Raw genomic sequence first — 27,943 nt, 5'->3', positions numbered from 1 at the left:
ACACCCACTCACCAAAAGCATCTGGGTTTAAAAACAAAATTCTTTAATTCAGAACCTTTATGTTACCTAGTTTCTACCCCAACCTGACAGGCTGCTGGCATGACAGGGACACTGGGGAGCAGCCATGGAGAGGCAGGTGCAGAAACCCACTGACACATCAGGAGAACTGCACACTCGGTCACATGGCAAAGCCCTGATCAATGGCTCATAGGCTCAAGAAAATGTTGGTTTCCACTTACTTGGGGTGAGCATTGCGCTAACAGATCTGTGGCTGTGGAAACAGTTCTCCCTCCAAATTAAACAACTCTTTCCCAGTTCAACCCAGAGTCAGCAAAAACTGAGGTGAAAAAAATTTGAAAGCTTCAGTGAAGGGAACCTCTTTGACACACTTGTCATGTATTCAAAGGTAAGAATGACAGGGTGGGTAGGAGATTCAAAGGCCACGGCTCTGTTAGTGATTTTATAGACAAATCTGCAGCACAGCACTTTTTTTCTTTCTATACTCAAACCTGCTCCAGGCATTGACTAGGTGCTTAGATTTGTATGTTTTTTCTGAGTCATGTATATTTTATTTAAAAAAAAAAAAAGAAAACACACAGAAGGGAGGAAAAGAAAAACAGGTGTCATCTAAAAGTGGTGAAAGATTAAGAGAGAGGCAGCTCCAGAGACAGCTAGACCCATGCACAGTCTCCATCATATGGTAACTTTTTTCCGGAGGTGTCACTACGAGCAAACAACTGCAAATAATATAACATTTACCCACTTCTTACAGATACCAGACAGGTGAGTAATTTACCACTGCACCCTGCACCTCTGTTCAGTCACCGGGTAGCCACATAGATGAGTAGAAATTGCCCAGCTCTTATTTCAGGAAAGTCTTTTTCATTTCCTTCACATAGAGTTCTACCACATTAACGACATGGAGCTTAGATGACATGAGAGGTGGAACACTTCCAAAATACATTTCAGTTCCTGTCAGAAAGTATTGCGTGCCTTTGTGCAGGAAATTATAAAATAGAAAATAAACATGTAAATATACCATTTCAACACATCCTCTACATCAAAGCAGACCTGATGGCTTTAATTTCAGCTTTTTGAGGTTTTGCTTTTATAAGTTGCTGAATTTATTTTGTAGCTCCTGTTTATGAAAAGAACTTTAAAGGAGTTATAAATTACATTTATCAAATGAAGAAAAACTACAGCCATAAAGTTCTCAGAAAAAAGGAAATAATGTGAACCATGTATGTGCACTTGTGCGAGGACACACACACACAAACTTATGTATTTTTAAGTTAGTGACTGCTGAACCACAGACCACATGCAGAAGAGCAAAAACCACCCATAACCAGATGTGCCACTGTAAAACCCATATTTTAGGATATATTCTATGAAATCCTCAGTATACAGGAAGACATAAGTTCCCACACTATTAATATCAGTGATATGGATTCCTAGAAAGACTGACTACCTTCACACACCTAAAAATAATCCAAGTTCCAACTGGGAGGTACAGCCTTTGGGAAATAGAGAGGGGGTTTACTGGAGTTAAAACACAGGATTTTGAAAACCATCCAGCTTAACACAGACGTGAGAACAGCAGCAAGACATCGCTTCAAACCTTCCGAGAACTAAAGGGCTGCAGAAGGAGTTCCACCCTTTCCCACGGAGTTAAAACATGAGCACTGCACCTTGGCTGAGCATGTCAGAGCTTGGCTTGTAGGATCATCCAGAGCCACCATTTGTTTCACCGTGAAACTGTGGCCTCGGGACATGCTTGAATTTTCCTGAGGCAGGAAAGTGTAGCAGTGGGCTAGTGAAGCAAAATGCTTCAGTTCTCTGCTCTATCCCCAGTTGAATAGGAAACCCCAATTCAAAGGTTTCCTTCAAGCTACAAAAACAAAGCAAAGCTTTTACAGGGAATGGAGAAAAAGTAATTTCCGAAGTCCCTATCCAGCTGCAAATAGAGCATATAAGACCAGATAGCATTTTTACCTCAGAATATCACTCACTGATCTAGTAGAGCAAAGTTTGTTGATATTCAGGGTTGCAAACCCATCTGTTTACTCAGGCTTTTGTCTGTCAGCATAGTTTGAAGAGGTCACTTTGAGAGATCAATTTTTTTTCCTGGGGGTTTCTTCAGAGCTTCCACAATTTGTTATTGCGTCTCTTTAGAGGCTTTAATTTGTGGTTTTCAAGATTGCATAACTGCACAGAGAGGTGGTGAGAGGCCCACATGAATAGTTCAAAATAAGTTTGACAATATAGTAAATATCTACTCAGTAATTTTCCCTGGACTGAGCTCCGTGGCATGCCAAAGAAGTTATTAATCAGGCTAGTGGATGAACGTGGCTTTATGAGGGCTGGAGCATAGGTTTCCCTTCAGATGTTAAAATGCTGAATTACCTTGCTGACTCCAAGTAAAGATGACACACCAGGGCACCACAAACCAGGCATCTGATTAGATTGCTCTAAACCAGCCTATTCAGAACCGGATAAAGAAAAAAATAAAATGAGATTTTAATTTTGCCTTTTATTTAGGGTTCTTGTAATAAGTTACATAAAAATTAAGCAAGCTGCCTAGCCACCCATGAGGAGGCTCAGCATTCATTTTTCCATTTTGCAGATGATAGACGGGAGGTACAGACATGCACAGTCACTTTTGGAGCACGAACTGCGCCTGGAGGAGTTGCAGGTCCTCAGGGTCTGGGAATCTGCAGCCAGAGACCTGGCACTGGCCACAGACAGAAACGGGGCACTCAGGGCCCCCAGGCACACCGGGCTGCATGTCCCAAAGTCAGTGTGACAGGCACCTGGGTGAGTGGCAGCTGCAGCAGTAGCTCAGGGCTGCATGAGCCACATTTGCATAGCAGAGGGCAGTGTTCAGCATCTTGGACAAGTCATGTCCCTTTCCGAGGAAGCTGATGGGGAAATGATGTACATGCTGCATGCTGGGAACCCTGCAACAATGGAGTGGCAAACTTCTGAGCGGAGACACCAAACTGCGTTATGCTCTGTACTTCTGGGACAGTCTCCATCTAGTTCAGCAGGAAGGAATTTACAGGCCATGGGTGAAGACTGAAGGTGGTCAGTCGGTGCTCAGCCCTGCATACTGTGAGCACTTTGCTACCGATACACAACCCACCCAACCCAAAAGCACTCGTGTGTCCGCTCTGTACACAGCACACAGTCTACCTGGCCATGCCCGGGAGGTGACACTTCAGCCCTCAGCTTGAGGATTTTGCCAGACCTAGTCCCGTGAGAAGCTTGTGTTTGTAAGTCACTTGACAGGTGCAGAAAAGTACTGCTGGCTCCTCGTGGGACGCCGCAAAAGAGTGTCTGCCCTGGCTCGCTGTCAGGGGGTGCAGCAGGGCCCCGGTGAGCAGCGGGACATCGCAGACGCGGCGCTCTGCTGTCGCCTGCACCGTCCCCTCTGCCCAGCCATCGTGGCCCTTCCCGCGGCACCGGCCCCGATGCGGGCCCGCACTCCCGGGTGCGCGGGGCAGGCAGGTGGCGGGGCCGGGGCAGGTGGCGGGGCCGGGCCGGGGCCGGGCGCGGACACTCCGGCCGGGGCTGAGGGCCCCGCGCTCCCGCCGCCGCCGCCGCGGCTTCTCGGCCAACAGCTCCCTCTGGCGGCCGCCCGCGCCCCTCCTCCGCCCGGGGCAGCGCCCACCGGCCCGCGCCCACCTGGTGCCCCCGCGCCGGGGCCGCCGCCGCCGCCGGGCCCGGCCCGCCCAGCGCGGACCGGGGGAAAAGGGGGCCGGGGCAGCGCCCGCCGCCCGTCCCGCCGCCGCTGCCGCCGGAGGATGCGGCCGCGGGTTCGAGACCCGGGTGCTCCCGCGGCGCCGGGGCGTGCGGTGGGGCGGAGGCTGTGCTCAGGGGGCGACCGGGATGCCGGGGCGGGGAGGGACGGGAGGAAGGCGCGGGAGGGGACGCGGCGAGGGCGGCCCGTCCCTGTCACCTGCAGGCGCAGCCGGGACGGCCCCGGCCCCCGCTCCCGCCCCGGCCCCGCGCCCGCACAGCCGTGGGGAGCCGGGCCGGGGGCGGGCTGTGCCTGTTGCATTGTCCTTGGTGGGGCTGTCTGTGAGCGCCCGCCGCTATCTGAGGCCGGGGACCCCGGCGGTGCCCCGTGTCGGACTCTCTGCCCCGCCTGATAGCAGCTGCACCCTGCTCCGTTGCACGTCCCTCGCGGCTCCCGCCGGGGCTCTCTCCCCTTTTGTCTGTGTATTTTTAGGTCATTAGAGTGGAGGGGTAGGTAATCCCCAGGCTCAAGTTCCAGAGGGGCGGGTTCTGGACGGAGGTGGAGTCACTTTTCATTTAAATCCCTGACTATAAAATGGGCTTAAAGAGAAGCGGGATCTCAGCTGTGCTGCACAGACCCCGGCACGCAGGGTGCGTGGGGGCCCCCCGGCAGCCAGCGCCCTGCAGCACAAGCCGCTGCGATGCTCCACTCCGTCGGCGTTCACACCTTGCAGCTGCTCACCCAGGCGGTCGCCTGCATCCTCCTATTTCCCCGCTTCCTGCTCACCGCCGTGATGCTCTGGCTCCTGGATTTTCTGTGCATTAGGAAGAAGATGCTGACGATGCCCACGGCGGAGGAGGCGGCCAGCGCCAGCGAGGAGCCGCCCCCCGACGACCCCCCGGTCTGCGTGTCCGACTCCAACCGCATGTTCACGCTGGAGTCGCTGAAAGCCGTGTGGCACGGGCAGAAGCTGGACTTCTTCAAGTCGGCGCACGTGGGTTCCTTGGCCCCTAACCCCGAGGTGATCCAGCTGGACGGGCAGAAGAGGCTCCGCATCCTGGACTTCGCCCGCGGCAAGAGACCCCTCATCCTCAACTTCGGCAGCTGCACCTGACCCCCGTTCATGGCCCGCCTGAGGTCCTTCCAGCGCCTGGCCGCGCACTTCGTGGACATTGCCGACTTCCTGCTGGTGTACATCGAAGAAGCACACCCCTCCGACGGCTGGGTCAGCTCGGACGCAGCCTACAACATCCCCAAGCACCAGTGCCTCCAGGACAGGCTGCGGGCAGCTCAGCTGATGAGGGAAGGGGCGCCCGATTGCCCCCTGGCCGTGGACACCATGGACAATGCTTCCAGCGCCGCCTACGGTGCCTACTTCGAGAGGCTCTACATCATCCAGGAGGAGAAGGTGATGTACCAGGGAGGCAGAGGACCAGAGGGCTACAAGATCTCGGAGCTGAGAAGCTGGCTAGACCAGTACAAAACCCGGCTCCAGAGCCCCAGCACGGTGGTCATCCAAGTGTAAAAAGGACCTGGCAAGAAGCGCAGGGGTGGAGAGGCGAGGGAGGGCGGGAGGAGAGGTGGGGAGGGAGAAGGCACTGCGTCGCGGATGGCAGGAGCTGTCTTCCCGCGGGAACACTCGAAGGAGGCTGCTGTGCGAGCTTTCGAGCAAGACGTGCCATAGTCCTTTCTCTATTCAAATCATGTTGATTTGCCAGCCACGCTCTGTCAATACTGTATTTCCATGTGCGTTTTGTAAATAACTCTCTTTCCTTTTTTTTTTTCTTTTTTGTTTTCTTTTTTTTTTTTAAGAAGCATTTACTATTTTTTAAGGAGGCTCTCTTCCTACGGAATCTGTTCCCAGCTGCGTGTGTGCGCGGGTGTGTGTCTGAAAAGTTGTGTACAAGTGCTCCGTGCTGCCTAGCAAGTGCTAACTGGGATTTCTAGTATTTCTTTGTGATGACCGATTTTGAAATGGATTTCTCTAATGCCAGGAAATCGCGTCTGATGTTGTCAAATACTAGAACTGCCAATAGCCAGAGCTGGACGGAATGTCCTATTTATGTGTGGGGGGGTTTTGTAAGACGTTCGTTCACCTTCCTTTTTTTTATGAATTTTTTTAAATAATAAAGGTTGAGTAACTACACGTCTAAGGTTGACTGCCTTTCTCTATCTTCAGACCGCTACGTTCACTTTCCCTTTTGCCTACCTCGCAACACCCCCCCGCAGCCGAGGAGGGGCAGGCGGAGCCGCAGGCGGGAGAGGATGCGCTGCCGGGGGCTCGGGGGCGGCGAGCTCTGGCTCTGCGGCGGCAGGAGCGCGCACCGCCCGCGACCTGGAGCAAAGGGAGAGTACTGGGTGTCCCCATGGGGAAATCCAAACCTCCGGGGCTCCTGGGGGAGGAGACCGGTCAGGAGGACCGCGTGCTCCCCGCACTGAACCCGGCAAACCGGTCCCGGATTGAGCCCTGAGCCCTGGAGGGCGAAGGTACAGGGCTGACCGGTCGGGTCAGGCAGGCAAGCCGGGTGAGTCCTGACTGAAAACACAGGCTGGAGAAAGCCGTCCTGGGCGGGAGAGCCGCCCCGCCGAGGACACCTCGTCTTGGGCACGCAGGCGGTGCCGGACCGGAGCCCGGACTGGGGCAGCGCGAACCGCACCTGCGGCGATGCGCGGCTGCGGGGCTCGGGCAGGAGGGCAGCGCCCAGCCCGGCCGTGCGAGCCTCAGTCCCATCCCCGGGGGAGGCAGCTGCGCTTGAAAGGGTGTGAGATGCCGAACCTTGCTCCCTTGGATCCCGACAGGTGAGACAGGGCGTGGAGAGCATCCCGCGACCTGGGTCTTTAAGAACCACCCGTGGCGCTTCTGAACGCCTCCACGTCCTTGGCAGCAGAGGGACGAGGCGCCCGGGCTGTGAAGCCCCTAAGTTTTGGAGAGGGGTGCACGGCCCGACGGCAGGGCAAGCCGCGGATTCCGCTCTCCGCATCTGGGCACCGAGTCGCGCCCGCAGTGCTAAACTAAACCTGCGGGAAGCTGTTTGTAAGGGCGTTATAGCCCCTGTCTTGACAATGTTCCTCTGGACGCGCAGTGTTCCAGTCTTTCAACATTCACGATTTAGACCAGCGTGCGTAACCGCTCCCTCCTCTTCCCGCAACAAAAGCAGCATCGAGTGGTCTCTCACAAAGAAATCATATGTTCCGACCTCGCTTGTCCGTCCCCTTCGCCCCCGCAGCCCCCCTGAAAATCGGGCCGCTGTGCTGAGATGTCAAAAGAACCGGCTCAGGTGCCCGCTTTGGGCTTCCCGACCCGCCTGGCCATTGCGCCTGCTCTGCGGGCTCGAAACCCATCCAGCCCTTCTTCACCATTCCGCTGTCTCCGAGAGCGGACCCCCCGGCACCGGGCTCAAGGCACCGGTTCCGCCCGGCCCAGGTGCCTCCGGTTGATACTGGGGAGGCGGGGCGAGCGCCCACCCTGAGGTGCTCTCGCTTCCCCTGGCCGGGCGCTGGGCGCCAAGCACAGAGCCCTCTGCGAAGTCCCGGAGCGGAGAGGAGCCTCTGCAGCAGAGCCAGCCGGACAGGCTGCGGCAGGGCATCACCCCGCTCCCGCTTGGTGCACGGGCACACGAGCCTCGGCTCCCTCCCGCCGCCCCATGAGAGACGAACGAGCGCTCCTCCCCGGTACGAGACTCCCGAGCAGCAGCAAAGCTCGCCCTGCCCCGCTGCGGGACAGCAGAGCCCCCGCTCCGCCCTGCTCCGCCCGCGGCTCCCAGCGCGGCCCCGGCCCCGGCCCTGCCCCGCAGCGCCTTCCCAGCCCCGCGCACGTCGTGCCGTAAAAAACAAAGGCAAAGGAGCCACGGGTCTCCTCTCGGGCAGCATCTGTGTACGCGATTATTTTATTTATTTATTTTTTATTCAGTTTATTTTTCCTGACTTCACAATAAAGCCATTCTTTGCTTTCTCACCTCGTTATCTCTTTCCTTTATCCGCTTTTGGCAAGCTTTGGTCGTAATCCGAAGTTATGGGCAAGGTCCGGGCACATCCCCACCCCGGCCTGGCCCCCAGGACATTTTCCGGTCATACAGACAGAAATGGTCACTGTGGGCTTTAATAATAACAGAAACAGCCTCATCTTTACTCTCTACTACTAGCAGATCTTGGTCAAAGGCTATATGAGGTCAGGACTTTTTTTTTTTCTCTAAATAAGTCAGTTTTCTAAAGCTACATTCCTCCTTTAAACCGAACACAGAGCTCTTATTTATCACTTTCTCTTTAATCAGCAACAGAAGAAAAATTTGGTATGAATTCCTGGAATCCCTGAAAGAGATCACACTTTTCCTTTGCACAAATCAAAGTTATCTGCTCCTATTATATCCTGCACTTAAAATGAATCATAAGCCTCCATCCCACTGAGCTTTCTCGGGGATACTTGTTTAGCACAGACGAGAACAATACGTTGTACATCTAAAGAGCCCAGGGCGGCAGAAGCCTCTCCGACTGATACAAAGGATTGAGAAACGTCCTATCTTTAAAATGCATTTTTAGTGCCTTTCCACCTCCCCAGTGCACGACAAACAGAAGTCAGAGAGCGTGGAGAGATTTATCAGAGAAGGATCTGAGTGGCAATTACATGTTCTGTCAATAATTAATTGAATTATGTCCTCATCATAATTACATACAGTCCTCTAGCCAGGAGGAGAAAGGAAAGAACGAAGTTGTGGTGTGGTCAGAGGGGGATCTCAGGACATGGTTCCAGTCATTAAAAATGTGATGTAACATTGCAATCTGGTGTATTCTGAGACACAAATGGGGAAACACAAACAAAACCAACTACTAAAATATAATTTGCTTTACAGCAGGGAGACAGAAAAAGCACTTGCCTTCATTAGTTGTTTTCATTACTACTTTCTGCTGGGAATTTAAAGGTACTTTTCCATGCAAAGACCAAAGGTCTTGCTCATTTGAACTATGACCTATATGTTGTAGTCTTTCTATTGTTCATCACATACCACCTGACTACACTGGATGTTTCTGATGTTTGAAATAAAAAATTTAAATTGGTCCAGACATTTAAATTAGTCCAGCAAAGCATCCTATACTCAATACAAATGTAGAAATGACACTTCCAAATAATTTTGCAAGCAAATTCTTACTCTGACATTTATTTTTCTGTACTTCTTCCAGTCATAAGGGAGATCATCATATCATTATTAATTTATTATTTACTAAGAGCTGTTAGAGTACTCTTGGTACACAAATGCAAGAAAACAAAGAGCTCGATTCAGCTCTCACACAAGTTTTGCACTGGTGTAACTTCAATGACACGGGTGTAGTCACTTCAGAACCACCTGGGTGTCATTACGATCAAAATCTGGGCTATTGCACTTCCTTTGCTTTTCTAATAGTTAAAAACCTCTATTTTTTTACAGTGTGCTGTGGAAGACAGACAGCTGTTTGCATACAGAGCTCAAAAATCGTTCTCAAATTCCTCCTCACTGCCAGTGCCAGGGTCCTATATCCTGCCACAATTTAGACATGTCAGCACATTTCCTCGCCGTTCTGCCTCCTGCCTACAGCATGAGAGTTGTAAACCCCATCGACATGTGTTTCCTTCCACTTGTTAGGGCACATCCTCCTGGTGTCTTGAGCTTTAGATCAGGTAGCTTTTCATTCTAATTGCTTTTAAGATCCAGCTGCCAAAAGGGAATTTGACACCTGCTTCCCTCTTTGCAAATTTCTCTTTTCAGGCAAATGTTTGATGATGCCTCTTGAAAAGGGGTTCATTTATGACCTCCACTTAATTGACTCATATATTTCTCATCTTCTTGGCCTTCCACCTGCTTCTTCAGAGATTTTGGAAGTGGTTTACAGTTGTAAATGCACTAACACTCCAAAACCATCTTAACTAGAATTGCAAACCGTATTCAGTACTTCCTAGGTGAACCCCCTAAACATCCCTCAATGCCCAGAATTGCCCCACATGGAGGTGATCCCTAAAGTCTGATAAAGGTATCCAAGAGCTGCATTCCTTACTGGAGTTTTCAAGAATAAACTGGCACATACTTCCCAGCAGAAGGGCATTCCATTATCCATCATAAAGCAATGGGCATTATGGAAAATTATAAACAGATCTGGATTTTACTGAAGCCCCTAGCAATGAGGGTAAGAACCATGACAAAGCTTTCATTCTTTTATGCTCATCTTCTCACCATCTCAGGTTTATAAAGCAACTAGTGCTTCAGTAGTTTGCATTTGACCAGATTTTCACATTCCATTCCAAGTCACCACAGGCTGGATTTTTAGGGTCATATTTCTGTTTTTCTTGCCTGAAGAGTCAGTCAGGATATATATATTCAGAATCACAGCATATTCTGAGCTGGAAGAGACCCACAAGGATTATCAAGTTCAACTCTTATATGAGTGGCCCATATGGGGATGAAGCCTACAACCCTGGCATTATTAGTACCACACTCTAACCAACTGAGCTAATTCCTTGCAGTAGACAAAAATTCAGTATCATCATTTAATCAGTACAGGTTGTCAGGAATAATTTCTCAAATTATGTACCACCTTACAGAAATTAAATGAGGTGTTACTGCATAGAACCTCACTTCAAGTATCATAAATTTTTAAAATTTCATGTTGAAACATCTTCCAGAGCTTTACCTGAGTTCATATAAAGCAAGCATAATTGTGCCAAAGATATCCTTAGTGCCAAAGACCTGATAGTGAGAATTATTCCCGAGAATAAAAAAATTCATAACATCTGGATTTTTTTAAATATATGTTTATTTAAAAATACATTTTATTAAGTTATAAATAAGATTTTAATGTGTATGTTATGACTTTTAAGAATTGTTCTAGTAGAAGTGACCCTTAAAAAAACTATGGCACTGAGCTGAAGAAATTCTGGAAGTTGCACAATTCCATGCAAGAAAAAAATATTGTTTATTTGATCGCTTTCCATTTGTGATGAAGGACAATCAGAAAAGAATAGGGTGCAAGGCTGCTGTCAACCAGATTTGCAGCACATGGGCATAGAGAACATACTGCCAGAGAGCTACAAGTGCAGAGATCAAAATTAACCCAAAGTGTATTTGGAACATTGGAAAGGGAGAGGCAGAGAGTTGTGCATTTTATAGAATAAAATAGTTATTTCAAGAACTTATACTTTTTATTTAAAATTACCAAGTTAATTTCTATGTCTTCTCACTCACAAGTGGACCACATCCATTGCACTGCATGTGTGTTGGTGAGTAATGAACAGTTTTGGGGAAATAGAAGAGACTAGATGAAACTCATTTGTCTAGTTCCCTCTAATTCATTTAATCGTGTTTTTTTCCTTTTAACTGTATATTGCCTTCTCTAGAATGCATTACCACTGGAATGATTATACTGGGCTCTACCTTCTTTAATGTTCATGCAGATCTGTGCACTTCTGTCAGTTTTGGTTGACTGAAAGATCTTGGACACTAAATAATCTACCATGACATCAAACTGATACAATTGTTCTATCTACCTGATTAGGGCAAAAGTATGTTAAGCAAATGCAACAGAAGAATTTGGAACTGTTCCCCAGAACTGACCTTCCAGACCTCTCCTGTTCCCGTGAGATGGCTTCAGTTGATTCATTCAGCCATAATAAATTCCAGAAGTTATCTATTTGGAGGAACAGAATGGAAGAAAAAAGAGCAGATTGAGGACGAAATGTCATGGATCTTGCATTTCTGTTTTCTTTTACTAAGTAAAAGTCTTCTGCTGCCTTTTCATGAACACAAAGACAGGTTTGGAGGAACTCCATAGTGATTTATCAGTAGAAGTAAACAAATTGGTACATACCATAGAAGTACATCTGTTTTCTAAAGCTACCCAGAGAGATATATATTAGCACCTCCTGCAGACACTGCTGGAAGCTGGAGAGATCTTTCTTTTACCACATATTCTGTGTCACTATGAAATCACTTTGGAATCTTCTGGTTTGTTAATAAATCTAATCCCAAGAAAAGAGACTTGACAATAAGGAAAATCAGAGTTTATTCTGTCATTCCCGTTATTGAACATGCCCGCTGACTCACAGCTCAGTCCTAGATCTGTCAAGCCCCTCTTGCTCAATGCAGTAGGGCAGTGGTTCACAGGCCAGATGATGGGGAAGAAGCCACTGAGGTCTCTCAGAGGGACCACAGCACTGTACTGCAAATACATGAGATAAGGGCCAAACTGTGAGAAGAGGGAGATTATCTATTGCCATGCACAGCACTGACAGCTGACAGACATGCACAGATAAATGTTGTCTCTGAAACCCGGTGCTATTTTTGCTACCAGGTGAGCAATCAGGGCATTCATTGCAATTCCCATGACATTCATTTTTGGACGATGGATGTGCCATCATTGCAAAATGGAATTCGGGTGTTTTTGGAAAAGGAATCAACACTTAAGTCATACTTTTGAGCAAGTCAAAAGACACCCAAGGGTATGATTGTCTTGTAGGCTGTTCTTTTTAATAAGGCCAAGGAAAAGCATCACTGGATGGGATCATAATCATCTGCAGCTTTAATGCAGACAATCGAAGAAGTCTCCTTACTGATGGCTGTAAATTCATCATTATGGATACCACTCAGAGTCATTTGGCATGATATTTTTTATGCATAGAACAGAAAAGTGCAGTATTAGCTCCTGAGTGATTGGATGAGTTGTACATCCATTAATGTGCATAACAAAAAATGTTTCCCAGCTCTGACATCTCTCCTACACAAACTGAGAAGATGCAGATTGACTTGCTGCTGTTTACTCATTTTTTGGTGCATTTTTTCATTCTGTCCTAAGTCCTTTTTATTTGAGAACCTACTATCATCATACATTGTAGATTTTACTGCTGACTCTGAGATCATAGCCGCCTGGCTGTGTTCACATATTATGAAATTTACTGCAGGACAGGCAATATGAGAGAAACTTAGTTGCACTAACCCCATAATGAATAAACATTTCTCAATTCACTGCTTTGGAAAGTGAAGGAATTGGTAGATCATAAGCCCAATAAATCTGGAAAAAATTTAAAACAAATTTTTTATCCAATTAATTGCCTGTTCAACCTGGTTAAAATCCATGTGTCATTCACCCGAAAACTGCAAAATTAGTCCACCAAGATTTCATTATAACATAAAAATATTAAAAGTAAAACAAAAAAACCCTATGCTTATTTTTATAATAGACCACCATTTTCATCTAAGATGTTTCATTTCTAAATGTAACTAGATTAAGTTTTCCAGAAGAAAAAAATTAAAATTTCATTTTCCATTTTGGCCAACTCAAAAATATACATTTTCCAGCTACTCAAGTGAAATAAAATATACATTATTCAAATTCCCTGGTCTGTAGAGCATCTTCCTGTTCATAAATTGTTCAGGAAATGGTTATGATCAATTAATTTATAGAAACACTTAATCAATCAAATTACATAAAGAAATTTCAGCCAAGAATGTATCAACTAATTGTTCACTTAGGATATTTAATTTACACTGTTATAGAATCATCACTTCCACGAATGGTGTCATATTTGCTTCCCTGCTGATTATTGGCTCTTTTTTTCAGAGAGGAAATACCAAATATCAAGTAATGACATTTTTTAGACTTGAATTAGACAAAAAATGATTAAAGGTTTACATGATATACAAAGTTTCTATCCAGACAGCAGCATTATCAGCCATCGACACATTTTCAGAACTCTGAACCAACATCTTTTATTTAATGATACGCACAAACTAGAGTTTGTAGGAGAAACCTAGATTATAAGTATGCTCTTAAAAATAATAAATAAAAAACCTAAATTTTAGCATTTAGGCTTCCACTATAAGCAACAGGGAGAACTCAACCCAACCTCAGCTGCCAGGTAGTGAGGACACTCTATTAAAGGAGGATATTCTGGTACAAGCCCAGCCCATGTCCATGGATGTGAACCTGGAAATTCCATAACCTGAACAATGTCATAGCCTGTAAAAAACAGAAACCATTTTCTTGGAACTTTAAGGGAAGAGGTACTGATCAGCACTTGTGGCGAATGGTTGGAGAAAGACACTTCACTTTCCTAGCAAAGCTGCTAACTGAGGATATGAAACAGCTGTATTACAGTATCAAGCAAAATATCAGGTACATGCCATAACTGTGAGGCTACTATTTAATTCCAGATGACCAACATTCTTCTTCATTTTATTCTGACCAGAAAGGCTGTTCTGACTTGAGAAAGCTTCCCAACATTTAACCAATACATTCTCTCATAAAAGTACTTAACTTACCAGAAATTTACACACACTCCAAACAAAACCCTCAAAGAAAACCCCGAAAGAAAAGAAAGAAAAAAAAAAAAAGAAAAAAAAAGAAAAAAAAAGAAAAGTTTTATCTAAAACTTTTAGGTCAGCTGTAGGATCGACTTTTGGACTAGCTTGTAATTGCTTTCATTGTCTGACTGGTCAACATGGTTACTTATCTTCCCCTGCTGTGGACATGACCAAGTGTTGTGTAGGCAGGCGTGCTGGCCAATAAAACCTCAAACAGCAGTGAAACATTCCCATCAGTGCAAGCAACAGTTCTCAGTGTAAGTAAGTGTCTTGTCACATCTCCCCAGGCCCATTCTCTTCCTTTCTTTCTCTCCCACTTGAATTTCCTCAGAAATGTTCTTTCTCCATCAACATAGCCTCATGTTACTTCTCTGCAGCTCTGCTGCCCTCCATTCTAAAATCTGGCATTACAGTGAAACTTCCAAGAATTCCATTCTCTGAAGCATTATGAGTCACACTGTAGTCCTCAGCAATATTTTTAAAACACCAATGTTTTTTTAATCACTCTTGAGACCCACAGAAGAAAGTAAGGATATTATCTTGCTAACTTACAGTCGTGGTTGTTTTTTCTATTGCCACCCACACTCTCTCATCTTTCTCCAGATACTCTGCTCCAGTCTCTCAGTAGTGCAGGCATATGGTATTCAAGCATGCCAGAGTCTGACTTCAAGTTTTAGTCATTTTTCTTCCTGTAAAAGCAATGGAGGGACATTGAGCCTATGACCATTTGAGAGCTTTCTTTAGGGAGAATTTTATCCAGGTTTATACTTTAAAAAATGACATGCTGTACTGAAAAATTAACAAAGAGTCATCAGGTCCAAGCCATCTTATCTGAATACCAGCAGTGCCATGTGTCTGGTATGTCAGAGGCAGCACAGAAATCACTGGTCCAACAACGAACATAGGAAGGGGAGAATTTATGCCTGCTTCTGGCAGTGATTTCACAAAAAAAGTATTTTAACACAGAAGATGGTTATCTTAATGAGCTGTAGTTGTAAATACTATCCCTGATAAGAAAAACTTTTTTTTATTTTCTACTGGTTGAAGAACTTTCCAAGTTACTAAGCTGTAGTAAAGTTATCAGTTCATTTTCATTGTGTTTCAATGCTTGATCCTTTTTTTGAGCACGAGGGATGAGGCAGCTTCTATTACGAAAGAGTTATTTGCAGCTTAGGACTGAAGTTCCACAAATTGTTGTTACCTGCTGTGCAGATGCTCATGTGACACACTGAATAAATACACCTTAAGGTAAGCACATAACACTGGACAAAGGGTATTCAATAAAGAAGATCCCTAAAGACAACAGTTATCTGAGCTCTGTAGAGATCAGCTTTTGCATGAAGCACTTGAGGATGGCTGGCTGCCCCATGGTAGTTTTTAGACAAAGCTGCCAGGAAATAAAAGGATGAAGAGACCTAGATTCTAAATTACCACCTGATCATGTGAAGAAAGTACATACTTAGGTCTCAAAAGTTACTGAAAAATGGTCAGTGAGCTTGTCTGTGCAAGAGATGGTTGAGGGAACTGTGAAAATAAACACATCATTGAGAAACGGAGGTAGGATGAGTGAGATTTACTTAAGAAAAGGTGAGAACAGTGTTAAACGAAATAGAAAAGAATCCATATTAAATAGTAGCATTAATTCAGTGAGCCAGTAAGCTATGAGTGATCAAGACTTCTCAAGAATCACAGTTAGATGAAGGATTCTATACACATTTACTCATGTATTTATTTGTCTACATAAAATAAAACACAAATCATACTGAAACCGCTCATTTTACATCCAACTCATACAGGGCTTTTCTGTCTCACTGCCTCATACTGTAAGTTGTGGAAAAGCAATAAACTTGCTTTTCATTTTGGTAGGAATTTGCTTCTACTCTCTGTGTCTCATAGAAATCTTGACCGATTTTTTTATTTGACTGTATCATTACTAAAATTTGGAGTATGTTTTAACTCCTGGGCTGCACCCAAAGCAGTGTGGCCAGGAGGTCAAGGGAGGTGGTTCTGCCCCTCCACTCTGCCTTCATGAGACCCCACCTGGAGTTCTGCATCCAGCTATGGGGTGCTCAACACAAGAGAGACGTAGACCTGATAGAATGAGTCCAGAGGAGAACCACAAAAAGGATCAGAGTGTTGGGACACCTCTCCTGCAAGAAAGGCTGAGAGAGTTAGGGCTGGTCAGCCTGGCGAAGAGAAGGCTCCAGGAGGAATTAATTGTGGCCTTCCAGTACCTAAAGGGGGCTTATAAAAAAAGAGGGAGTGCAAGACAGGACAAGAGGGAATGGTTTTAAATTAAAAGGAGAGATTAGATATAAGGAAGATATTCTTTACCCAGAGGGTAGTGAGACACAGGAACAGGCTGCCCAGAGAAATTGTGGATGCCTCATTCCTGGAAGTGTTCAAGACCAGGTTGGATGATGCTTGGAGCAATGTGGTTTAGTAAAAAGTGGCAAGGGGGTTGGAACTTGATGATCTTTAAGGTCCCTTCCAACCCAAACAATTCCATGATCCTGAGATGCTGTAGTTACCATGCCAAGACATTTAAAAATTGCTTTACTCACTGTGGGCACGTTTAAGATAAAAAAGAAAAATTTATAGGAAATAAGTCAAAACACTAATACATTTATTAGCCTAATGCTAAACTTTTAGATCTATATTTAGTGTCCCTCATGTCAGTAAAGTTGTTAACTCTCAGTGACATATCCACAAATCTCAGTGAATGAGTATGAGGTACAGCTCAGCTAAATATTACACTATCTAAAAAACTCATTATCATTGTCGATTCAGGAGCCTATTTAAATACAGGCATCCAGTTTTGAATGTTTGTCATAAGAGTGTAGCAGTGATGAGCTCAAATACTTTGTAACTGCTGATGTCATTGATGAGCTGCTGAGATTTCAATTTTCCACAGAAGATGCTGTTACCAACAGAACACCTCCTTAAGCCACTTCTGTTTCTTTGTTTTTACTATTTCTAAGAAAAATAATATCCTCACCATCTCTGAACCCTCTCCAGAGTGATTTTGTGCCTTGGGCAAAAAAGATTCTTTGAACAACCTGTGGTCTGGGCAGCACACATCAAGCTTAGCAAGGAGAACATCATCAGTCAAAGAACAAGAGCTAAAGCTTCCAGGTTACTCTGAATCATTCTCCTGAGTGGCTCTTCATACTACCTCTTACTGGCTTTTCAGGAATAATTAGAAACAGACAGCAGTTGCACCATTTCTGTAAGTTTAAAGCAAGCTGAAAATCAGAATTGAGTTGTTTGTTGCTATGTTTTCAACAGCAGAAAATGTCAAGAGCACAGGCAATTTCCAACTGAATTTACCGATGTTTTATTCAGGGCTCCACAGGCAGAAAAGCCAAGTGACACAAAAGGGAAATCTAGCACGAAGTATGAAGCCCTGAAAATGAAGATTGTTATGAAATTTAGAAACGTGATACTGATGTGAATGTGCATGTCTCTAAAACAGTCTCTTCTATTACAGATCTCAGATGTGTATATGCCAGACATAGCTGAGTGAGAGCCAAAGCCTAGATTAATTTGCTTTCTATAAAAGTTGCCTACATATGTATCTGAAAATCAAAACACAGAAAACAATATCAGAGAGCTCAGAAAGACAATAATATTTAATTAGTTTTGGGTTAGTAAGTAATTAGTTAAGTACCTTACCTTAAATTATTCTATGTTTCATTTTGTTTTTCTTGCATAAAATAAACTTCTGGAATTTGGTTTTCATTATAAGCATTCTTTAATGAACTCTCTGGTGCTAATTATTTAGTCAGAAAAACAAGTGGTATTTTGTTCAATTTTACCTTCTTTTTCTATGAAAAATAAACCAAAGAAGCAAAATAATACTTCGGGGAATCAAAATATAAGTATCCAAATAAATTAGAAGACAAAGACTGCATATTTTAATGAGTCTACCCTAGTATGGTGATATGATGGGAGTTACAGCTGTGACAGAGATTTTAACTGGAGAAGAATCAATGCAGATCTGCAGATGGAAGTCATGTCTCAAAAATGTATTAGGCTTGTCCAAAGGAGCATGTGGATAAGATGATCTGGTAACTGCAGTGTTGCAATTCTATACTTGGACGGTCGGGTGCATTTCATGGATTTCCAGGGAGCTTTGGGAAAATTCACAAGCCTTTAAGAGAACAAAGCTACCACGGCACAAGAGGAATGGTCCTCTAGAGTATTATCAGCTTTTTCAAGTTAGGAGAGAAAAGAAGGAATGAGCAGCCAGTTGTCAGAAGGCAAGAAGCTGCTCACAGGGTGTTTAAGGTCCTTGCTGGAATCTCTGCAGTTCAGCCTGCTCCTGAGTAACCTCAAACACAGAAAGAATAGAAACTTTATACATTCAGCTGATGGTCCAAAATTACTCAGGACTGCCAAAACTAAAGTTGTGTGAGCCAGAGTATAAAAGCACCTCACAGTCCCAAAAGACTTGATGGTAAAGTGACTGATGAAATTACGTAAATGCCATTGTAAGTAGGAAAGAAAAAGGCATGTACACATTTTTGCACATAATGCCTGCATGATATAACTCTGAACAATAAAATTTACAGCGATTTTAATGACTTAATTAAACTATTAATTCCTATCCATGGTTAAGGGTAGTCCTGACAGTGCCTTCTAATTTCATTGGTGTCTTTTAGACTACCACAGTGTTTTTTATAATTCCATTCAGAGATAAATCTTCTCTGCCTTTAAGTGCTTCATAAATACAAACTACAGTAGTTTCACGAATACAAGCCGCACGGATTATAAGCCGCACCCCCGGTGCCTCGACAATGTTGCTGTCTTTGTCAATAGATAAGCCGCACCCCGAATATTAGCCGCACTTTCGTTCGTCGCGAGAATCCGTGCGCAGCTCTCACAAATTGGCCAATTAGTAACAGGATCGCGGCATAGCGGGCTTTACTGGCTCGGGGCGGGGCCAGGCAGGCTCGGCCCGCTCATGGTTGCTGACGGGGCCGGCCGGGTGGTGCTGCAGCCGCCGCCGGGCTCACTGGCCCCCCTCTCCCGTCAGCACCGCCCCGCCGCTGCGTTTACGTACTCGCCCTGCCGGCGGGCCAGCCACTGCCCCCGCTGGCAGGCATGCCGGCCGCCTCGCCGCTGCGTTAACGTACTCGCCCTGCCGGCGGGCCAGCCGCTGCGGCCACTGGCAGGCATGCCGGCCGCGTCGCCGCTGCGTTCACGTACTCGCCCTGCCGGCGGGCCAGCTGCTGCCGCCGCTGCCAGGCTCGCCGGCCGCCACTGGCTCGGGGCGGGGCCAGGAAGGCTCGGCGCGCTCATGGTTGCCGACGGGGCCGGGTAGCCCAGCTCAGCGCCACGGCTCGGCGGGGTTGGCCGGGTGGTGCTGCCGCCGCCGCCAGGCTCGCTGGCCCCCCTCTCCCGTCAGCACCGCCCCGCTGCCGCGTTCCCTAGCCCTGCCGGCGGGCTGCCGCCGCCGCCGCCCGGCTCGCCGGCCGCGCCGCGTTCCCTAGCCCTGCCGGCGGGCTGCCGCCGCCGCCGCCCGGCTCGCCGGCCGCGTCGCGTTCCCTAGCCCTGCCGGCAGGCTGCCGCCGCCCGGCTCGCCGGCCGCGCCACGCCGCGTTCCCTAGCCCTGCCCGCCGCCGCCCGGCTCACCGGCCGCGCCGCACCGCGTTCCCTAGCCCTGCCGGCGGGCTGCCGCCGCCGCCGCCCGGCTCGCCGGCCGCGCCGCATTCCCTAGCCCTGCCGGCGGGCTGCCGCCGCCCGGCTCGCCGGCCGCGCCGCGCCGCGTTCCCTAGCCCTGCCCGCCACCGCCCGGCTTGCCGGCCTCGCCGCGCCGCGTTCCCTAGCCCTGCCGGCGGGCTGCCGCCGCCGCCGCCGGGCTCACCGGCTGCCCCCTCCCGTCTGCACCGCCGCCGCGTTTCCTCGCCCTGGCCGGCACTGCAGGCCCCCGCACCGCCGGGCTCCCCCATGCTGCTGGCCCCGATTCTGCTGGGCTTCCCCCGCTGCCAGGCAGCCCCACCCGCCGGCCTTCCTGCTTCTGCCATGCTCCCCTGCACTGCTAGCCCCAGTTCTCCCAGGCTCCCCCGCCCTACTGACCCGGCTCTGCCGCCCCCCTGCCCCGCCCTGCTGGCTCAGGCTCTGCCGCCTGCCCCCCACACTGCTGGCCCCGCCTCTGCCAGGCTTTCCCACCTCTGCCGGGGCCGGCCGGGCTCCAGCTTGGCTTGGGGCTGCCGCGGGCTCTCACTTCCGTGTTGGCAGCTTTTAGAATTTTGTTAATGTATTAGCCGCCCCGGAATATTGGCCGCACTTCCGGGTTTCCACCAAAATTTTGGTCAAATTGGTGCGGCTTGTATTCGTGAAATTACTGTAATTATCTTTATAAACTATGTAACTATCATAGAATGAAAACTGAGATATTTCAGTTAAAGTAATTACACAAAATGCTGAAAATGTGTCAGATAATTCTCTACCAGGAAACTGTAATTTCCATTGAACTCCTTCTTAAAAGAAATTATATTAAATGTGTGTCTTTCTTGGGAAAGTAGAAAAAAACTTTTTAAATGTAGATATATGTCAAGTAGACATTTCTGGAAAAGAAAGGTTCAAATTTTCACATTATGAAAAATTGCAAGTGTTTAAACTGAATGTCTTTATTTTAACCATCAGGTACACTTCTAGTGGATACTGAAACAAAAAAAAAAAAAAAAAAGTGTCCTGCCCCAGAGAAATCTAGGCTGAAACTAAAATTTTACTGAACGATGAAGAAAAATACTGAAGAGAACTCCACCTAATTTTAATAGAGGACTTTATATTAATCTTAAAGTTTTTGGTAGTAAAGCACTGATCCATGGTCTGAAAAACCGGCTTCACTTGCCCAGTCAATCTGTAATTATGCATACAGCCCAACTAAAGCTCTAGGTATATGAATAATTTGTAGTAACTACCTGGTTTTACATTTCTTCAGCTGCTGTTCTTTACCCTTGCAGGCTCTCTGTTATGTATGAAATTAAAATGTCTTAAAACAACTCCATGCACTAAAAAATGGCCAGAAAAGGCTGTATAACCTGGAGAAAAGAAGGTTCCTAGTATAAATAAGGTAAAATATAAATAAATATAAATAAGCAGGTTTTCAGTGGTGCTCAGTGAATAGGACAAGAAGCAATGGGCATCAACTGAAAACCTGGGAGTTTCCATCAGAACATCAGGAAACCATTTCTCCTGTGAGGGTGACTGAGTGATGGCACAGGTTTCCCAGGGAAGTTGTGGAGTCTTTATCCATGAACGTGTTCAAAAGTCATTTGGACATGGACCTGGGCAGTTTCTCCATTTGGCCCTGCTGGAAAAAGGGGATGGTACCATATGACTTCCAGAGGTTCCTTCCAACCCCAACCATTCCATCATCCAAGACTGCGTAAAATATCACTCAAATTGACAAAAGATTAAAGAGGAAAAATTAAAGAATAAAGGAATAATTAAAACAATCATCTTAAACAAGAAAACTAAGGAAAATATGCCTGAGCAACTAGAGCAGCAGAACCTTAGTGGTACATTTATTGAAAACAAGTACTTAATAAAACAGATAGGAAAAAATATAAATCAGAAGGGGGTCATACACATCCACAGATCATACCTAGATAATTTATGAACCACTGACAATTAAACTGGTATGCCAAGAGGATCAGGTACTGAGAAATTTTTAAAAATCCAAAGAAAGAAATATGGTTAATACTTCAGCACTTGCTTTCCAGTATCTCTTCTCCTTCCAGAAAAGCAATTGGATACATGCTACTGGAAAAAAATTATGGACCCAATAAGAGCCTGAGAGCAGACTAGCAACAGTAGAAAATGAACAGGATTAAAAGATCACAGGATATCTCAGGTTTGAAGGTACCTCTGAAGTTTATCTAGTCCAGTCTCCAGCAGAAAGCAGGGCCAGCTGTGAGATCTGACCACCTTAATCGTATGCAGCTCAGTCTTAAAAACTTCCAAGTACTGCACGATTTCTCTTAGCAATCTCTTTGGATTCCTGAGATTCTGATCTGTTCTTGACTGACCAAGCTGTAAAAAAGTTTTTCCTTAAATCCAGCCTGACCTTGTCTTTTTTCAACTTCTACCCATTATCTCTAATCATCACATCATGCAGCACAGGCTCCATCCTCCAAGATCCCCTGAAAGCCATATCCTCCCCATATTGAACAAGCCTCAGCTTCTCTTCCTGATGAAAATCCTTCAACCCCTGACTATCTTGGTGGCCCTCCGCTAAAGTTGCCCCAGTTTTAAATTGAAATGAAAACTCCTGGGCAAGATGTTTAGCACACTCACTTCAGAGATAATCATAATGCAGTGATGAATAGTCTTTTTAAAACATTTCGGAATTTTTCATCTAAGAGAACTGATAATATATAAAAGACACTATTTTAAAAGACTTCCCTATTCAGGAATGAAGATAAAGTATTCCTTAATTTTATTGAGATCAAAGTCCCACTTACACAATTACATTTGAGAACTAGTTGCATTTCTTAACAGGGAGACACCTGAGCACATGTTAAAGCACTTTCTTGAATCTGAAAAACAGTTATTATATGTAAGATACAACCTGTATCTGGATTTTATATGTGATTACAGTGCCTTTCACAACTTTCCCCACAAATGACTCATGTTTTCCCAGACCTCTACAAAGTCTTATTAACTTCAAAGTAATTAAAAGACCAAAGCAAAAGGTAATGGAAGAACATATATCAAGTTCGGAAAGAGGTGGTACCAAACGCAATAGAGTTCACTCACTGAAGTATTACTTAAGATTTCCATTAGCTATCCATGGTAACAGATAAACAGCACTTATATTTGTAAATTATGTTGTGCCATTATAAATGTTAGTGTGAAAAGAGTGAAATACATTGCAAAGGAGTCTGAAAATACCAGACTATGGAAGCCAATGCTACTTGCCTTGCTGATACAAAATTTCTATTAAAACAAAAAGGTGTACAAAATTTAGCTTCTGGAAATAGGAAATAAAGGAACAAATCCAAAGCTCACTGAAGTCAAGAGGAGACATTCTTCTGACCTCAATGGGCTTTGGATATCACCCAAAATGAGATTCATTCTGGAAAAACGCAAGCTGAAGGAAATAATCATTCAGAAAGTATCTGGGAGAGAGATGTTTGGAAAACCTGGAAATCAAAGAATACCTAGGAGACTTTGTGTAATATATGACACATGACAAGAGTTTATGAACACTGTTATGAGACCATACCTTTTCTAAAGCCTTATTAGTCTAGAAATGAAGAAAGAATAAAAGATAGAAGAAAACCCATTCCATCTGATTAGAGAGTAGAAGTTGCAGAGATATCACATCACAGTGCAGGCAGGTTATTTTGTATGGAATTTTAAATGTGCCAAGTATCAGATAAAAACACATCACCAAAGGTAGTTGTCCCATTTAAGAAACCACTAATTTCTCTGCTGTTTTCCCAGATACAAGTCTGCTAGTATCTACAAAGATCACATGCAGACATTGTTTGCATAAAGGAATCCACGGACAGCCTTCAATACGACATAAGTGCCACATCTGTGATGTGGTCCTCTTCTCATTTTTTGTCCCATTATACACAAACATCCTGTGCTAACCCAAGGATATCCTCCTTTGGTGGGAGGACACCCACTTTCAATGTTGCTGCTGTCAGATGGAGAAAATATTTCAAGGATATACATACACCTCAGTGAAATGAAGGTCTGACCTTATTGTCAAGATCAAATAGACTCAACATACATGCTATAAATTCTCAGGATTCCTATCCTCAACAACTATTTCCTACAATTTCATTGATGAGAAGTGGATAAGGACATCTGTAAGCACATGCTGTATAGCAGAAGATGATAAAGGTAGTTTCCCCCCAGCTGGTCTGCTGAAAGAAGCACCTATTCTGTCTCCACTTATTCAGTGAAAGAAACTAACAATGGTTTGCATAAAGAGTAAACTGGTCATATTGAAAGACTGGCAGGCTGACTAATGTACCTACTGAAATTCAGGATGGCTTGATCCTTCTTCTCTGTCAGTACTGTTGCTGTTGAGGAGAGGAAAAGTTTATTTCTCACCAAAATAACCAAACAAATCACTCAAATCCAAACTGCAACACAAACTATGTGTGGCTCAACAAATAACCTTGCTGTGGCACTGCAATTTACTGCTTCATTGGTCCTTTTGGTTCTATATAATCTTTCTTGTAAGACATGGATAAGAAAAGAGTGAAGACAAGTAGAAATTTCTGAACAAATATATTGGAATAAATAATTATAAGATTATTGTGGTAATGATAACAATGCTCCAGTTTATTCTAGCATATCTTCAGGTTAATATAGCATAGGTTATATACTATTTAGTACCATCATTTCTGGTTTAAAATCCTTCTATCCTTAGATTTTAAAACAAGAATCATTGGGTTTTAAGTTTTTTTAATTGTATAGCTGACCCTTCAGCGAAAATGTTGGAAAACATTTTATTTTGAAATATTCACCCTTATGCTTCATATATTCTTGGACCACTTCACATTTAAAGCTCATTGCCTTTTGCTAGAAAATTATGCCTTCACATGTCTGCAATTCTTTCAGTGGGCTCAATCCTTTGAAATCCCGAGCACTAATTTTGATTAGTTCTCAAGTTTTCTCTGAATCTAATCTTCTGTGACATCATAAAAAGTTCAATGGAATGAAATCACAAAGAAAGAACTAATTCTCATGGGCAGGAAGAAAAAGGGGCACATGGATTTTAAAACACAAAGATTGTAAAGAAAGTTCTACAATAAAAAGGGGAAAAGAGAAATTGCAGATAACATGATATACAACAGAACCTTTCTGAGTAAACTGCTTTGGAAAATCTTTTTATAAAGCTTCAGTAGGTTTTTTAGAAAGTAGAGCCCGATGCTCTTACTCTAAATCCTTGCTGATTTTATAACATTGATACTGGAAAAATCAAATTGCTTGCCTGAAACCTATAGTTTCAATTAATGAGGATGTTAAGCATTTTTTTCAGCTATATGAAAAGAGTGACAGGATTATAGACCACCAAATTGGTGGTATTTTAAGAATCTGACAGGCTCAGCACCATGTGCCATTCTAGCCTCTCTGTGTATCCTTTGTGGTTAAAACTCTTAAGCACTTTAAATTCTTTTGGTCAGTATTTTTTTCCTTTTAGGGCAGAAAACTAGAAGCACATTCCAAGTAACTATTTATGGTGTATAGAAAATTATAAGATACTAAAATCACCTCTTTGAAGGTGTTTCCAGGCATTGTATAGTAAAACAAATATTTTATTTGTAAAAAAAAAAAATAAAGTTGTTTTAAATCTAGAATATAATTATCTATGTTCCAAATCAAATGAAAGACAGTAACGGCACAAAGACACATCAAAATAATACATGTCAAATTCTAAAGTCTTTACTTGGACAAATCTCCCTTCAAGCTTTGGTGGCAGCTTTGCCTAATGAAATATGGCTGAGCCAGACCTGGAATAAGCAAAAATTTAAGTAGCCACATAAGTGGAATAAGTTATGGAACAACAAACGAAATATTTATTTTTATTGTCTGGAAAATAACGACAATTTAGTGCATTATTAGTATGAAAGTAGAAGTCCACTAAACCAGCAGTCCTCAGATGCATTTATCCAGATACAACAGAGGACCAAAAAGATATTTGAAGAAGCAGATGACTTTCCAGAATATTTGATACAGGCTGGAAGAAATATGCGAACAAATTTTTCAAATCATCAAGCTCTGGCAAAAAAACCTGACTGTAGCTTTGCATAACTTCATTTAAAAATGGCTCTGTCCTCTCATGTTTCTTCTTTTCCAATGAATAAGACAAAACTGTGGCCTGGTCCTGTGCAGATGATGTATCTGCATGTTGGGGTTCATGGTAGGGAAGATGCCAAAGTTCCTGTGCTGCAGCCAGGAAACACACCTGGAAGCGGGTTCCTGGGAGCCTGACAGCTGGGCAAGAGCTGGTGGATGTGTAGCCCAGCAGACTGTCCCACTGGGCAGAGCAGCACTCTGGGAGACAGGGAACGAGAGGAGCTGCCAACCACCTGCAGCTGGTAGATCAGGTCATGCAGCAGGAGACAGATTCTGGCACTGTGCTAGGAAAGTCTGTAAGACATACCCCTATCTGTGGGGGTGAGTGGATGCTGGAGCCAAATCTATGAGTCTCACACTCGGTGCACAAAAACTTAACAGCTCAGATGGATGGGTAAAATCTGTATCAGTGTAGAAACTGCATGGCATGAAAGCTTTACAGTTCTGCAGAGGAATCTGGTTCTGCTCTGTACCATCTGTGCACCAATTGTGTGGATTGTTTGTTGAGCTTTGTTTGGTTGGGTTTTTTCATTCGAGAAAGATACATAAGTCAGTAAAAAGAATGCACTTCAGGTCAGTTTAACTCCTGAGCTATTCTTTTTGGACCTCGTCACTGCTGATTATAGATTCAAATTTTATACAAGAGTTTAAAAGGTGATTTGTGCCTAATTACTGTTTTCTATAATGTATTTAATTTCAAAGACAATAATTTAATTTCAAACTTTGCTCAAATTAGAGGGGGAAGCAGAAAAAATCTGGAAATACAGGAAAGGTAAAATTAGAGATCCAATTTTCAGTGTTAGATCCTTACAGCTGACGGTGTATTTCTATGTGCATGTAATACACTTATAGTGTGTTCGAAACACAATGACCATGTGATAGTAAAGATCTGGCAGAGCCAGACCATGAGGTGGATGCTTCCATTAGGTTTGTGCTTATACCAATACTAATGTGATGCGTTTGTTTGCATGTATTCTTTCAACATACACACAAACTAGACTGAACGATTCTTAGCAACAAGTAATTGCAACAAGAAAAAAAATAATATAAGTTTATACATACATTAAGCATTTATATAACCATGCAGATTCTGTGTGCAAAACAATAAAGATATTTCAGTCTATGAGCATGCAGTAAACACATTTCAGATGACAATTTAATGTCCACAGGTATTCCAAACATACTGTGGCACTCTTGGAGTGAAATCTGAGGCTATTAAAACAAATAGGAGCCTTGCTTAATCAGGATTTCACAGACTGCAGACTGCAGAAATCCAGAGGAGGATCCAAGAGAATCCTTGAGGAAATTTCAGATCATATGACAAAGTGGAAGAAGGCATCACTCCTATCTGCTTCTCCAGAGGCTTCTCTTGACTTAGAGGAAACACAGCACCTTATGCTCTCAATCGACTGAAAAAGATGGACTATGACTTGCATAAACATTGGTAAATGTCTTACAGGAATGTTTTTTAAAATCATGATGTTCTTTTCTGGCTTCTGGGGTTTTGGCAGGAACTCCAGTCTCTAGGCCCATTTCTGTGTACACAATTTAATGATGGGCTTGATTAAGAGAGTAATTCCCGAGAGGTTTAGCTATCTTACTTATTGACATGAACATGAGTACAATGCCAAAATCAAATGGTTACATCCCAAACCAATGAAAATTCACAGATGCAAAAGTGTGATGGATTCTTAACTTTTCAAGTTTCATATATTTCTACTCTTTTCCACCGTATATAATTTATGCTTCATAATCTAAGCAACAATCAATCTGGCCTTGCAAGACCTTTTGCCAAAAAAGAAGTAGCAAACACGTCAGTCTACATCTGCCCATGAGGGAATTACATTGAGGTCCAGTTATATTTGTCCCAGTAACTCTGTCTGCCAAGTGCCAGTTTCCCTCAAATGAGAATTTAAAGGAAGAACACAGATGTTGGCTCTGGGATAAGCTAAGACTGCAAAGGCAAATTCTAGACAGTGAACTCTGTTACCGGGTAGTTCAGGAGTCAACCTCAAAGTAAAACAAGGCAATGAGTTCATAAAAATGAACT

At 44.5% G+C, this 27,943-nt stretch overlaps 1 protein-coding gene and 1 long non-coding RNA gene across 3 annotated transcripts in view; one reads left to right on the top strand and one right to left on the bottom strand.

Moving 5' to 3' along the window:
• Nucleotides 1-5,885, top strand: part of DIO3 (iodothyronine deiodinase 3) — a 71,962-nt gene extending 66,077 nt beyond the window's left edge. Inside the window, exon 3 of one of the 2 annotated variants that reach the window (XM_033063731.1) lies at nt 4,565-5,885. In XM_033063731.1, coding sequence (XP_032919622.1) covers nt 4,572-5,264 — 693 coding nt within the window. In that variant the 5' untranslated portion in view covers nt 4,565-4,571 and the 3' untranslated portion in view covers nt 5,265-5,885. Of the gene's footprint in view, nt 1-4,079 lie in introns of those variants that run through there. The other variant, XM_033063730.2, reaches the window with a different exon arrangement.
• An 8,732-nt stretch (nt 5,886-14,617) lies between these two features.
• LOC116998235 overlaps nt 14,618-27,943 on the bottom strand; it is a 49,518-nt gene continuing 36,192 nt past the window's right edge. Inside the window, exon 3 of the long non-coding RNA XR_004418342.1 lies at nt 14,618-14,750. This is a non-coding gene — a long non-coding RNA (uncharacterized LOC116998235). The remainder of the gene's footprint in view (nt 14,751-27,943) is intronic.

Source organism: Catharus ustulatus, chromosome 6 (genome assembly GCF_009819885.2).
Source record: "Catharus ustulatus isolate bCatUst1 chromosome 6, bCatUst1.pri.v2, whole genome shotgun sequence".
NCBI lineage: Eukaryota > Metazoa > Chordata > Aves > Passeriformes > Turdidae > Catharus > Catharus ustulatus.
The sequence above is the reverse complement of the archived record's forward strand: the minus strand, read 5'-3'. Positions and strand labels throughout refer to the sequence as shown.